General features: G+C 46.4%; 1 protein-coding gene across 1 annotated transcript; it reads right to left on the bottom strand.

Annotated features, from left to right (window-relative positions):
• Window positions 1-7576: 7576 nt before the first annotated feature.
• Window positions 7577-11071, bottom strand: MB (myoglobin). Its single transcript, XM_021554037.3, has 3 exons — window positions 10905-11071; window positions 8671-8893; window positions 7577-7971 (listed from the first exon to the last, which is right to left on the bottom strand). Exons 1-3 carry the CDS (start codon window positions 10997-10999, stop codon window positions 7825-7827), a joined length of 465 nt encoding a protein of 154 aa, XP_021409712.1. The 5' UTR covers window positions 11000-11071; the 3' UTR covers window positions 7577-7824.
• Window positions 11072-13502: the final 2431 nt, after the last annotated feature.

Consider the following 13502-nt stretch of genomic DNA (forward strand, 5'->3'; position numbering starts at 1 on the left):
ATGCTGTACTCTGCAGCACTTACTCTGTTTTGGTCTATTTCTAACATTGAGAGGCTCTAGCACACTTTTCTCCATAATTAACCCCTTTACTGAGGGTGATGCAGTGTTGTCCATCTCCCACCTGACCATAGATAGAAAGAAAAAGCATTGCCTCCATTGCTATTGCTTTCCTACTGTATGTTGCCAGAAGAATTGGCATTGAAGACTTCCCAGTTATGAGCCACTGTGTGTATGAACAGGGATGCGATGCAGTTGAAAAAGGAAATATTTTTCGACCATCCTCCATGAAATCTGTACATTCCTTCCAGCCAGGCACAGCTGCAAGCTATCCTCAAAACAGAGCAATAAGGAAAGAAAACTCTCTTTCTCTTGCTGCACTCGCACTGTTCCAAAGAGAACTGTTGAGTACGGGTAGATCCTGATGTTACTGTCAATGAGGTGGGAGGAGAGGTTGGAAGCATAGCTTTCAGGGAAAACAACCCCTGACTCCCTGAACACCACACAGCAGGCTGTCACATGGGCTGTTGTTCCCAAACAGATACCTTATGCTTTGCAAGATGTCATTTAGGCAGAAATATCTTCTCCCTTCTCTCTTCATTTTTCTTCTCAAAGAGAATGCCCCTGGGAAGAGTGGTCCCATTAAGACAGTAACAGCCTCAAAGATGTATGAAGGCTTTTAGACAGCCCTGGTTGCTGGAGTAGAAATACTCCAGGTTGAGTCACTTGCCCAGGACTCCAGCACACTAATGGGGTGTTTGGTGGTTTAAACTAATTCAGCCAGACATGTGTTGAGTGAGGAGGGCTAGCTAAATACAGTCAGTATGGAAACTAGCACTGGGGTTTTTGTTGGCTTTTTTTTAAAGCCTACTCCTTTAGAGCCTAGGCACACAAGCTAGGCAGGGATCCACTACTGAAACCTGGTCTCCTGAAGGCAAGCCCTTTCCAAATTAGAAAGGCACAGCTCATTTTTAAAAGAAAAAAGGATTATGAGCTGAGTTATCTATGTGATAAGAGGCATGCACTGGAACCTTGTTCACTAATCACATTATTGGATGGAGGTAGCCGGAGCAGCATTTTTTGGAAGCTGGATTAGGCAACATATGACTGAATCTGCCAAAGTAGGCAGAAGAAGGTCATTATCATGGATTATAAATTAAATTAGGCAAACGAAACCTGGATGTCTTAGACGCACCCAGGATGGTGGCAAAATGTTAGAAATCAAGGAGGGGATTACAGATGAGATTGTAAGCATGTGCATAATTACACAGGAAAATTTGAGGTTCATACACTAGGATTTAGAAACCTCTCTTCTGCTGGTGACATATTTAGATATCCATGTCCTTCATTATCTCAGTCTGGGATTCTTCTTTTCTTTGGAAATGAGAAGATTGGCAATTTCCCAAAGTGCCACCATAGTTCATAGTTCATCTCCAGAGAACTTTATTTCAAGCTCAGCCCCAAAATCTTTAGACTGCTTCACCTTGCATGCAGTATCTGTAATCTGTCGGGGTATGTACTCTGTACCCGCATTGTGACTGCATGTCTATATACAGGATGTCCTTTGGCAACTGCTAAATTGCAACCACTTCAAAGCAAGAACTGCTCACTGGCAGATGGCACAACTTCACGTCTTCCTACACAAAAAGATCACAAGCATCCACTGCCCTGCAATCAGCAGCCTGGCCTAATGGACAGCTGAATGAGAAAAGACTGAAAACAATGTGCTCATGCCTCTCTGCCTCAGTTTGCCCTCTCTAAAATGGGCTTAACTGCACAGTACTGTAGATGGAAAGCATCTAACTAAGGTCTAGGCTAAGAATGGTAGGGCAAATAACTCAGGCATATTGTAAGAGAGGTGCTGTTTCAGTATTTTATAGACAGAGAGTTTTAAACTGGATGAAACTGAGTTCTTAATTACCATTAGAAATTAGAACAGAGCTTATCCCTGATGACACTTACAGTCAACAAGTTTCTGATCTAAAACAGATAAGGAAGCTATGACTCTGCTCAGCTAGAAAAACCATAGCAGGAAATATGTTAAGAATTATATTGTAATTACTCTTCTTATTATGAGCTAGCAAAAGTTATGAAGAACTCCATTTCACAACAGAGGATTTTGACTGAAAAGGAAAAACAAAACTGATTACTTTATGCACTGAGGGATCATTTCTCATCTGTAGATGGAACATAGCAAATGACATAGGGACACCAGCTTAAACATGACATGCTAAAATTAGCTGGGGAATTAGTTGAGTTGGCAATACATGCTATTATCATTGCAAAAACAAAATGTACAAAAAGTTTCTTTCTCATGGTTTATGAGCCAGCTTTGTGAAAGCATCGCATCCATAATCTTAGCACCATGAGAAAACTCCATCTTTCTTCCCACACAAAAGCATACCAGTTAGCAGCTTGTGTTAGGAAACTCCCTCCAGTGCATTACAACAGAAGATACATGACATTACAGGTCAGAATGATGCTACTGCTCTTCAGGAGGCTCTAAGAGAGTAAATAGCCTCGGGGGGGAGGCAGTTGTGCCTCCATTTCCCACCTGCATTTCATTTTTCTTTCTTCCTTACAAACCTCATAGTTTCATTTGCCCTCAGAGAGGGAGCTCAGGGCTGCAAGTGTGGCACTTGGTGTGCTCTGCCTCTTCTTCCCCATCTCTGGACAGCTTGTCTGAGCGTGACTGGTGCAAACCCTTTTCTCAGCCACAGACTCTGTGGGGACACCATATGGCTGTGGTATTTTTACTCCTTTATACCCAACCAACTCACAGTTAATCCGTGGCATCCCTCAAAGGGCACCAGACTATTCATCCAGCTGAGTGAAAAAACACAGACTCACTTTGACACTGTATCAGCTAACCCTCCAGATAACCTCAAACTTGCCAAGAGGACAAGCCTGATGTCATGCAAGCCCTGAGCAGAGCAATCCCAGATCTTGGTGAGGGTATCAGCTCCAGGAATTTTCCACCCCTCTGGTGAGAGCTTGGGTGCTGGAATTTATCTTGAATAAGGAAACATGTTAAGGGAGGACAGAAGTTAAAAAAACTTAATAAAAGCACCATTAATTATATATACTAGGAAGTAATGGAAGATCACAAGCTAAGCATAGAGACATAGAGAATTAAGTGCTAATAATCCAGAAGGTCTTCCACTCAAATCTTCAAATCTGTTCTGACACTTGAACATTTGAACCTGCTTTAAGCACAATCTAAAATAAGATTGGGCACCCAGCAGCTGCATTCATACTGAGCTTTCCTTGGAGAAGGGAAATAGGAAACAGACATAATTTCCTTTAAGCACTCCTCCAGACATAAGATGCAGCTACCATATACACCAGTAGGCATCCCTCTCCATCCCAAATACACACTGCCTTTTCCATGCAATTACCAGCTGTGCTGGCATGCCCCATGCCAGGGCTTGCCTTGCCTTGCCCAGGAGAGCCCCGGACCTGTCTGTCTGACATGGCTTATCACGATTGGTCACTGCAGGGATGGAGGAGAAGGTGGAGGCAGCCTGTTGTGTTTATTTATTTGCAGGGGATGAAAGCCAAACTGGGAAAGGACTTTGGTAAAGTGCAGTCAAGTGACTATAAAGTACTGCTTTAAAAAGGCACAAGGTCACCTTTGCTGGCATTTGGATAAGGATTTTATAGAAGTCACAGGACTGGGAGATGGGCTTGTTGTGCCTATGATCACAGGGGAGGGAGGGATTTATATTCTGGTTAAGAACGCTGCATTGTTGTGACTCTCGTGTTCATAAATGTTCATTTATTAGGCTGTTGGATAAAAGAGGCTGATTGGGCTTTTTCTTCTCACTTAGTTCCAGGTGACTTCCTTGACTCTGTTGACACAACTTCATGAAATTTAACAGCCCTACTACCCACCAGTAGTCCTCGGGTTCCCTGTCCTTCCATAGTCTGTCTTCTTACTTGGTTAGACCTTACCTGTTTCAAGGCTGTACTTTATTTGAACACAATGTGAGAACTCATATATATCATCCTCTCAGATGAAGAACTGGCACACAAGAATGCTTCAATCTGAAGGATTTGGATGGATGGGCTTTGCTATGATGCATGTTTTGAACCTGATGCTTGTGTATAGGTATGCATGTGTGTGTGTGTCTCTGTGTCTGCGTGCTCAGTCTGAGAAGCAGAGTCTGATTGCTAAGCCCTGCACTGCCTGGAAAAGCAGCCTTGAGCAAACCTGAGATGAATGAGTCCAGGAAGGAAAACATGCTCTGATGCCATGCATCTTCTGGAAAAAAGTGTTATGGACAAGCATGTCTACATCACAAAAACACCCAGTTTCACAATTTATTTTCCTCAGTGGCATAACACACAGGACAGGTTTTGGCAAGGTGGCAGAAATCTTACCAAAATAGGGATTGTGGCAAAAATAATCCTTATCTAAAAGCATGTAGTATAGGTGATCATTTGTCTCCTTATTAAATTAATATAATATTGGCATTACATCCTTCAGGCACTCTGCTTCAATTCCCAGAAACCAGAGTTATCTATTCAGTGACTATTACAAGGACTAGAAACATCCCTGCCCTTTCCTCACATTAGCCCTGCAGGGAGATGCAAATATGAAGAATGTCACAAGCTTCGTACTAATGTGCTAAATATTTAACATAATTAGTCATCAGAGCCCTATCCCTTTCTCCCACTGAGGTGACCAGAAGACAGATCACAGGATTAATAGGATGGTCCCCAAACCTTGTTCTGTGATGCCACTCGACGTTGGCAGGTGTATTGGAGTCAACAGGATCAGCAGGCAAAGACAAGGGGGACAGGCAGCACAGCCTGCAGTGTTGTTGCACCCTGGCTGGGGCTGACAGCTCATTTGCACAGCGTCTGGGAAGCGAGGCCTGCTCCCCTCATCTGAGATTCTGATGAGTGGCTGGTGTCTGACACCGAAGCCCAGGAGATCGCAGACAGGTCACTGGCTCAGTGCCATGGCGAGTTCTGCCATGCAATGGAAACCGCAGCAGGGAGAGGGGCCGCAAGCCCGACCTGGCCGCAGTCCGTGCGTACGTGCCGGAGCAAGGTGGCTGGCAGCCACACAGTCCACATCTCATCCTGTGACTGGGAACGAGTATGTGACACCACATGGTCCCAACAGGGACAGGGGCTGGGGACAAGTCCCTGGGACCTATCCACCTGATGTAAAGCTATTCCTGGAAAAGAAGGAGGAAAATGTCTGGGCTTGCGTTGATATGGTTTATCTCCACTAAAGGACTTTGTCCCATACATGAACCAGAAAAGCTTTATGTGCTAGCAGCAGAGTGAAAGGGGGACCTCCAACAAAAACTCTGAATCAATATAGCACAGAGATAAAAAAATCCTTTTCCCACCATCCGCTTTGTTGTAGGTAACTTCCCCTGTCCTTAAAGCCAGGGCCATTGCAGGAGTTTTATAGACTCACTCTGTGGGAATTACATATATCCCTGCAGTTATGTCAGGACTCAGCCAAGGGCATACTCTGTGCCTAGAATAGCAAAGGTGCAGAGAGGTGGATTTCACCACAAGAATCCCAAATCACTGAGCCTACTGGAGTTACTTTCATTGTTATTGGTAGCTGAACATGCTGGTTCATCTCAGCTTGCACATCTTCAGAGAGCCACAGGCACAACCAGAAAACCTCCGTCAGGCCCTGCATCTACCAGCAGAATTAAGGATGGTTCCTAGTGCACTGACACAGTGGGGTAAGGCAGGCAGAGAGAAGGTCAATGCTCCCAATGGGCTGACATTTAGTCCAGGTACCTAATAATCAGTAACTAGGCACAACACACATGCAAACTCTCCCTCCTCCACCACACTTCCTTACATAAAAATATCTAGACAACTCCAGTCCCAGTCAGACTGACAGAGACAGCTGCTAAGCAGAGCTTTTAATCCTAAAGCAGAGTCTGTTGTCACTGGCAGGAGATCTTATTGTGTTGGACAAGCAATCCTAGACCTTAATTACATACATTGCCCTCCCCACAAAACCAGACAGACTGGACTGGAGTCAGATGAAGCACACTGCTTCAGCCAGGGACCACCTGGCTGTAACTTCATCTAGGGGACAGCATATGCCTTTGTGACTCGCTCTGAAAGGTTGAAACACCAAGCAAGCTCCCAGAGGTAAAGTGAGGATTTGTAAACAGCAAGAAATCAGATATGCACAGTTCTGCGAAGGAATTTATTGTTCCTTCTCCTTTCAGAGATGGAATTCTTTTGGCCTTTGCCCTGACCAGAGACACAGCAGAGCATGCTGGTTCAGGATTGATTTTTAAGGGAGCTGGTGGCTCCTTCACTGTCTCCACTGCACACAGTGTAGCAGGAAGTACCTTGAATTAGGTCCTGCTAGTAGCTCCTGTTACTGAGCACCTCATTTTTTTTCCTTGTGCTTGCCCTCACACTGTCTCTGTGAGACAAGGTGCATTACTTTCTCCACACCAAAAAGAGCAGCTGTGTCACTTCCATGCATTTGCCCTAGCCAAAAGCCCCTGGTGTTGCAATGGGGAGAGGGTGGCAGGCAGAGGGAGGCATCTTGCCATTATGTCTGTCCCTTAAGGTCCCCCACAGGATGTGGGTGTACATCTGTAAACACAGTGCAGCATGCTCTGCAGAGGCACCTCAGCAAAAAATCAAAAGGCTGAAAAGACCAGAGTTTTGGTCTTCAGAGCATATGCTGCCATTGCAGCCTTCCACCTGAGCTGATCATCCCTCCTTTCCAGTGTCTGGAGAGAGCAATGCTGTGCATTGCTGCTGGGAGCCAAGGCTGCTTGCACATGCCACCTCCCCATAAATGAACAAGGGACTTTCCCTCACCATATTCCCCCAGCACAGCAGTGGCCACGGCCTTTAGTCAGGGAGCACTTCTCTCAGCACCGAGGCACTGAGCTGAGGCTGCTGTCCTGTGCTGTGAGGTCCAGGAATCAGGTCATGTCCCCACGGTGACATCTGAGTGCCCCGAATCCCTGGCTAAGACAGATGCCACATGCTGCTCAGGTCATGGACTGACAGTGCAGGTTTCTCTGCAGCCAGGTATGTATGCAAAACACCTTTCCACTTTCTCCTTCTCCCCTAGTTCTCACTGGGGTGTTTGTACAGCCAGGAGCAAAGACACAACTCTGGTACAGAGATTTTTATTTTCTGAGAAACACATATTTCACTTCCCAGGGCAACAGACCTTCAGACACATAGTGGCGGCTGCTAGAAGCCTACAGATCACAGGGACTACAGCTCTTTATAGTTTTTCTAATGCAAGTTTAACAACTAAACCCTCCAGAGCTGGCAGGCACTGGAGACTGGCTGCATTCACCCACACAAAGCAAGGTAACACTGTGCTGGAAGCTCTCCATAGTAACCTGCTAACAGTCTCGCATGTGGGAGGAATGGGATGTTGTGTCCCTGCTTCCCATTCTTACATCTCTCATTTGAGTCATTCCTTCACTCATTCACCATACTCAGCACTTCCCTTGATCCTCCACATCCCTTCATCTTTGGCCATGCCATTTGCCTCTCAGATGAGACTGAGTTTCAGGGAGAGAGAGAGAAAGGAGATAAAATAGGCTGAAGCTCACAGATAACCCCTAATGTTATTTTTGCTAAGAAAGCAGAATATTTCTTTTGTATACATGAAGCCAGGAAACGACAGTTTATCATGGATATCACTCTGACTGCCTCTATGCTGCCTGGAGTGACTCTTGGCCTCTCATCAAAGCTTTCCAACACACCAGAGATGGCCAATTGTGAGATGTCCAAAATAGCTCCAGGGAAAGATGTGTGGCCAGGCCCTCCATCGTGGTGCTCCTTTGTGCGTATGCGCTAACCCTGGAAACCAAACTCCTTGTATTTGCTGGCCATATCATTTCGGAACAGCTCCAGAGCCTTCTTCATTGCAGCCTGGGCATCAGCCCCAAAGTCTGCAGCGTGTTTTTCGGCAAGGACCTTGATAATGACTTCAGAAATGAACTGTGAGGAAGGAAAGAGAGAAAGAAAAACTGAAGGGACACTCAAGGTTTATTTTCAGAAAAGCCAGACTAAGAAATAGGTTGCAGAGTCTGGAAATATCTCTGAGCTAATTCAGTAGGCCTTCCTGCAGCCTCTGGAGAGACAGTGAGGTCTAGTATGCAAGGAGTCTGGGCTAGGCAGAAGCACTGGGCTCTATTCCTAGCTCTGACGCTGATCAGCTTCATGACCTTGAGCAGACCATGGCTCTTTCCACTTTTTGTCAGCCTCATCCATTAAGACTGAAAATTCATGCCCTGTGTTTGTATAACACTTCGTTTTATGGGTCTTGGTCTCCAATGGATCCTCCACGGCTTACTCTAAAATTGTATGTCCCTTGTGTCCAGTCACTGACAGTCCTTATGTAATGCAGTTTCCCAGGCATGCATAGGCTGCATGGGCTGGTTTATTGCTGTCAAGGCTTTTGTCAGACTGTGTTTGGGTGTTTGGAATGGGAAATCTAAACTTGGATATTCACATACTATTTGCATGCCATGAGCCCTTTCTGTGCCTCCTCCTGCTTGTACACGCAGACCCTGGACTTGAGGGAGAGCTCACTGAAGTCCAACTAGTCATCAATAAATGAAAGCCCAACTCTCACACAGCTGTCTTGTGCACATTCACTACAGATCAGACACTGAGACTCTCTGCCCTTTTCCATACCTCCAGATATTTGACAGGGATTTTGTGCTTGGTTGCATGGGTCTGAGCCAGGGGCTTCAACTCGGCCTCATGATTACCCTTTGCTTTCAGGATTTTGCCCAGCTGGGTAAGAACAGTAACTCCATGTTTCTTCAGATCTTCAGAGCCCTTCATCGCATCAGGGGTCTTCAGATCTTTGAACTTTTCAAAGCGGTCAAGGGTCTCAGGATGGTCCTGAAAGAGTCTGTGGACAAAAGCAGAGAGGGACTTTGGAGAGGAGAAGCTCCTGACATACTGCCCTTTGAGTACTCAATCTTTAATCCCATCTTCTTACTTATTTCTTAAGATGATCACCACTGTCTATTTCCATTCCCTCCAGTCGAGACACTGCCCTAAACATGCCCAACTAGAGGAACAAAGGAAGTGTCTGTATTTTTTTCCATACAATTCTGATAACTCCTTGGCACCCATCCCCTGGATTATGTCAACAGTTTTAAGACAGAGACAAGAGCCAAGGCTAGTCATGATACTGAGAGGTGAGTTCTTGTATTCATGTGAAGGAAAACCAAAAGCAAACAAAATCACCTGCCTTCATCAATTTACTGTTGCTGGAGAGCCAACCTATAGACCCCTGCCTCTCACACAAACTCTCTTATCAGCCCATGATTTATTGGCCACGAAATGAAAGGTCTACAAGATTCCCATAGAGAGAGAAAAAAAAAAAAAAAAAAAAAAAAAAAAAAAAAAAAAGGGAGCAGCCCCCAGCCTCAGCCTCAGGTCCCTTGTATCTCTTATATCTGGAGGTCATGTGTTCTTGATTGTCATCTGGATGGGAGAGTTTACTGTGCCCCTAAACCGTATGATTGCAGACAAGGAGGAATTTGGTTCCTGACCTTTTTTGCCACCCTCTCTCTTCCCTCAGAAACTCCTTGGAGGAGACCTGGGTTGGCAGGGGAGCACAAAGTCACAGGGTGACATCTATTTATTTAATGCAATGCTCTACTCTGTGATACTTGTAAGAAAAATGGTACTACATTTCCATTGGGAACTGCTTTTTCTAGCATGTGGCAAATTCAGAGCCAAAACAGCCACCTCAGAGATGGATGGGTGAGGATGGCTCAGGTTCCTGCTACCCCTCCAGCATGCCTGCTCTGGACCACAAGAGGGGAAAGCCATCACATTTCCACCCACTTCATTCCCACTCCATTCCTTTCCCTTCAAATGGCAGCTGATCTGGAACAGGATAAAGCAGGTAAGGAAAACAGCCCCCTTCTTTGGCTCATCTTTTATAACAGCTGTTTTTCACAGCTTTGCAGTAGATATGCCTGGAGGTGTAGGCTCCTTGCCTTAGCATGCTTAGGGTAGAAAATCCCCCAAGCAGGTGCCAGATTCCCCACTACTCTCCTCAGTGTCTGTACCCTTCCAGCACATTTGGGTGTGCACAGTCTGAGAGGAGAGCTGAAGAGAATCTCCTCAAAGTCTGCATCCTCTCTGGTCTTAAGGGACAAGCTAGGCTCCAGTGTCCACCTAATGTTCTTTCCCACTTTGCAGTATCTGGGGTGTTCACCACTCCGAGCACCAGGATCACAAGGACAACATGGAGGATGGGGTTCTCTCAGTTGGAGACCTCAGCAGCACTTCTGACACTGGAATAATGGAGAAGGGAAGTAAGGGGAAGGATGTGCCTCATTTCATACTTAGACCTCAAATTCATCATGAGGTAATGGACAAGTGTTATCGCACAGATTTCTGGCCAAAAAGCAGGATGGGCAGGGCTCTGCCAGGTGAGACTAAGGTGGGGAGAGGGAAACTCTCAAGATACTTTACAGTTAGTTTTACTGAAATAGATGCCAAGAAAATTGCCACAGAGGTGATGTTTCTCTTTTCATTCCTTCTCTGCCTCCCCACATCCTTTCTGCAGAGCATCTGAAGCCCCATGACACACCTTCACTCCAGCATTTCTCACTGAGGTGCTTGGGAAATGAGGATCCAAAGCAGAGCCTGGCCACCAGAGGCAGAGAGACAAAGCACAGCCATGTGTTAAAAGCAGCACTGGTCTGCTCCTGCACCCACAGAGAGATGGAGAGACAGAAGCACAGCCAATTTACACAGTGAGTAACTTTTAACCCAAAAATAGCAATGGAAAAACCACCACCCTACAAGAAAGAAAACACCTTGTTGAAATAAACAGTGACAAGCATGTCTCTCATCAAAAGCTCTCAGCTTTACTCTTAGAACTGAAGCTCCTTGCCTACCTCATTAAAATTTGATGGCCATGGCCAGCGAGGTCGGACTCCACCTTTCCCCAGACTGTCAGGACTTGCTGCCATTCCTGGTCACTGAGCCCCATGGTTCACCAAGTGTGTCCTGAGTGCTTCCTGCAGCCGTTTGCCTTTCCCCAAAGGGTAGCTGGAGAGCTTATCCGTGGGATTTATAGCCCCTGCCCACAAACCTATACCTGTCAATCATCAGCAGGACTTCTTGCTCTCTTTCAGGCTTGTCTAACCTAATCAGCCTCCCTGTTTTTTCCTAGGAAGCTATTTTGGGTCAGGTACTATTGTGGGTGCCACTAATGGCATCATTTCTGCTTCTCGTATTGGACTGGCACATGTCCCACTCTAGAGAGAAAGGGCACTGCTGGAATGCTGTGCCAGGAGCCTGTCCCAGGTTCCTGAGGACCCAGAGACAGTATCAAGCTTTATGGCAGGAGATTTCTGAAGAGCACAGTCATCTGCAAGGCCAGCCTGCCTCCCTCTCCCCTGGCCTGCCAAGGGCAAGCAGGAGAAAAGGCCAGGACAGACAGTAGCATTGACTCCATCACTCCAAAGACCTTTCCTTTCCCATAATGATCTCACCATCCTTTTCTCCTGGGGTAACACACCTCTTGTGACATGCCCTTAAGAGATAACCATATTGAAAGCAGCCCAGTCATTTCCCCACCTGCTGCAGGAGGAATGAAGGGATAAAAGCTGTATGGGAGCCAGTTCCCCCACATCTGCCTGCCAGGATCCTGCTGCCTGCTCTTCTGGGAAACACCTAGGATGAGCTGATGGCTGAGTCTGGATATTAGAGCCAAGAGATGTACAACTGAGCCAGAAAGGTAATTTGCAGCAGACCAGAGACATGAGGACATAGCAAAGCTACATTCAACACCCACCCAATCAGCAGTTCTGCTCTCTGGCTACTTCTGTCAAGCTAAACAAATTTCAGTGTTGGAAGGAAAACCCACTGAGTTGACAAACCATGTGGACATACTTTGGGAGGGCTCCCAGACTTTCTCCTACCTCCCTGTCAGGACTGGTAATGGCCTGACACAAAAGTAGGGTGACTGGTCCCTTCCAGGGGTGGCTGCAGTCAGACCACAGCCTGATAACAAAGCCCAGTACTGCTGTTCCAAACCATGCACCTGCCTCTGGATGTTTCCAAGGAGAAAGCAGCTAAGAAATATCAACCAGAGGCTGAAGACACCTGCCTTGGGATTTAGGAGAAGAACATTCAACCCCACAGTGTCTACCACAGTGCTGTAGGACCTGAGCTGCATCAGTGCCTCTGCATCCTTCCACTCGCTACAGGTTTCCTGCTCCAGCCTTGCAAGGGGAGAGAAGTGCCCACATACAATGGTAATTGGGCAGCAAGGATGATGGAGGCACGGACCCTCACATGCCTTAGAAACACAGAGGTTTAAAGGGAATGCTGTGGGTAAAAAGGGTGACAAAAGCCCAGTGGAGGTGTCAGCTTGCATCCAAGCCTCAATGTAAGGATATTTGCAAGCCTCTGTCAGCCAAGTCAACTTGAGACTCTGAAATTCTTCCCTTCCATCTCCTCTATGTACTAGTTTGCTTCACATGCAAAAATCTACATCCAACACTTCCATTTTCTACAGATTTCATCCTGATTTACCTGTGCAAACACCAGGTCACTACCAACTACCCAAATTAAGCTAAACTGATGGAATAGAGGTTAGTACTCCTTCAGCTCATTCCCTGTGCAATTCTGCACTGCACAGGGCTGAGACAGGGGAGATGACATATCTGCAGCCTCACTGCCCACATCCTCACAGCAGTAATGAAGCATTTGTATCCTTCCAGGCTTGGGCAGGATCCTGAACACTGACCTTACTGGTTTACACACCTTTTAGACACAACAGAAACGTGCTCCCGGTACATGGGAGGCTGCTGCTTTTGCACCGAGCTCTGTATATTCCCCAAGCTGGAACCATGCAGCTGCTGTAATAACTCCATTCGAAATGGGTCGACTCTTTGCTCTCTGTAGCTTTCCCCAGGGCTGTGAAGCTGAAAGTCCTGGTATGGACATTAACATTAAATTGTCAGAATACTTAAAATGAGATTCTATATTGCTTTTTTTTTTCTGCAAGCAAAGTAGTAATGAAATGAAATCATAAGCTCTTCTCCCTAGAGCTTAAATAAATAGTCTACAGAAATACTGTAAGTTTTATAGTGCACCAGACCACCCCTCAACCCCACAGCCATGAAAAGGACATAACATTTTAGTATCTATAGTCTTCTTGTCTTCCCCTTGGGGCAAAATCTATCACTTGCATAATCATCTGGATAAACACAAACCACAGAGAGCCAGCACAAGGGCTGCCTCCTTTGAAATGCACCAGGTGACTGAATAGCCTGTTTCAAGCAGCTCTGCCCACACCGGGGCCGTGCCGGCACCCGCGGCTGCGTCTCCGCACCCGCGCCTGAAGCACTCTCACTAAACCAGCAGAAATGGACCTCGGGTGCTTCTGGCCAGGCTTTGGGGCGCATGCGGCCGCTTTCAGCCGCCGGCAAAGCCGCTGGGATGGGCGTGCTGGAGCAGCCCCTGCCGGAGCAGGGTGCGGTGCG

Source organism: Lonchura striata, chromosome 5, assembly GCF_046129695.1.
Source record: "Lonchura striata isolate bLonStr1 chromosome 5, bLonStr1.mat, whole genome shotgun sequence".
Taxonomy (NCBI): Eukaryota; Metazoa; Chordata; class Aves; order Passeriformes; family Estrildidae; genus Lonchura; species Lonchura striata.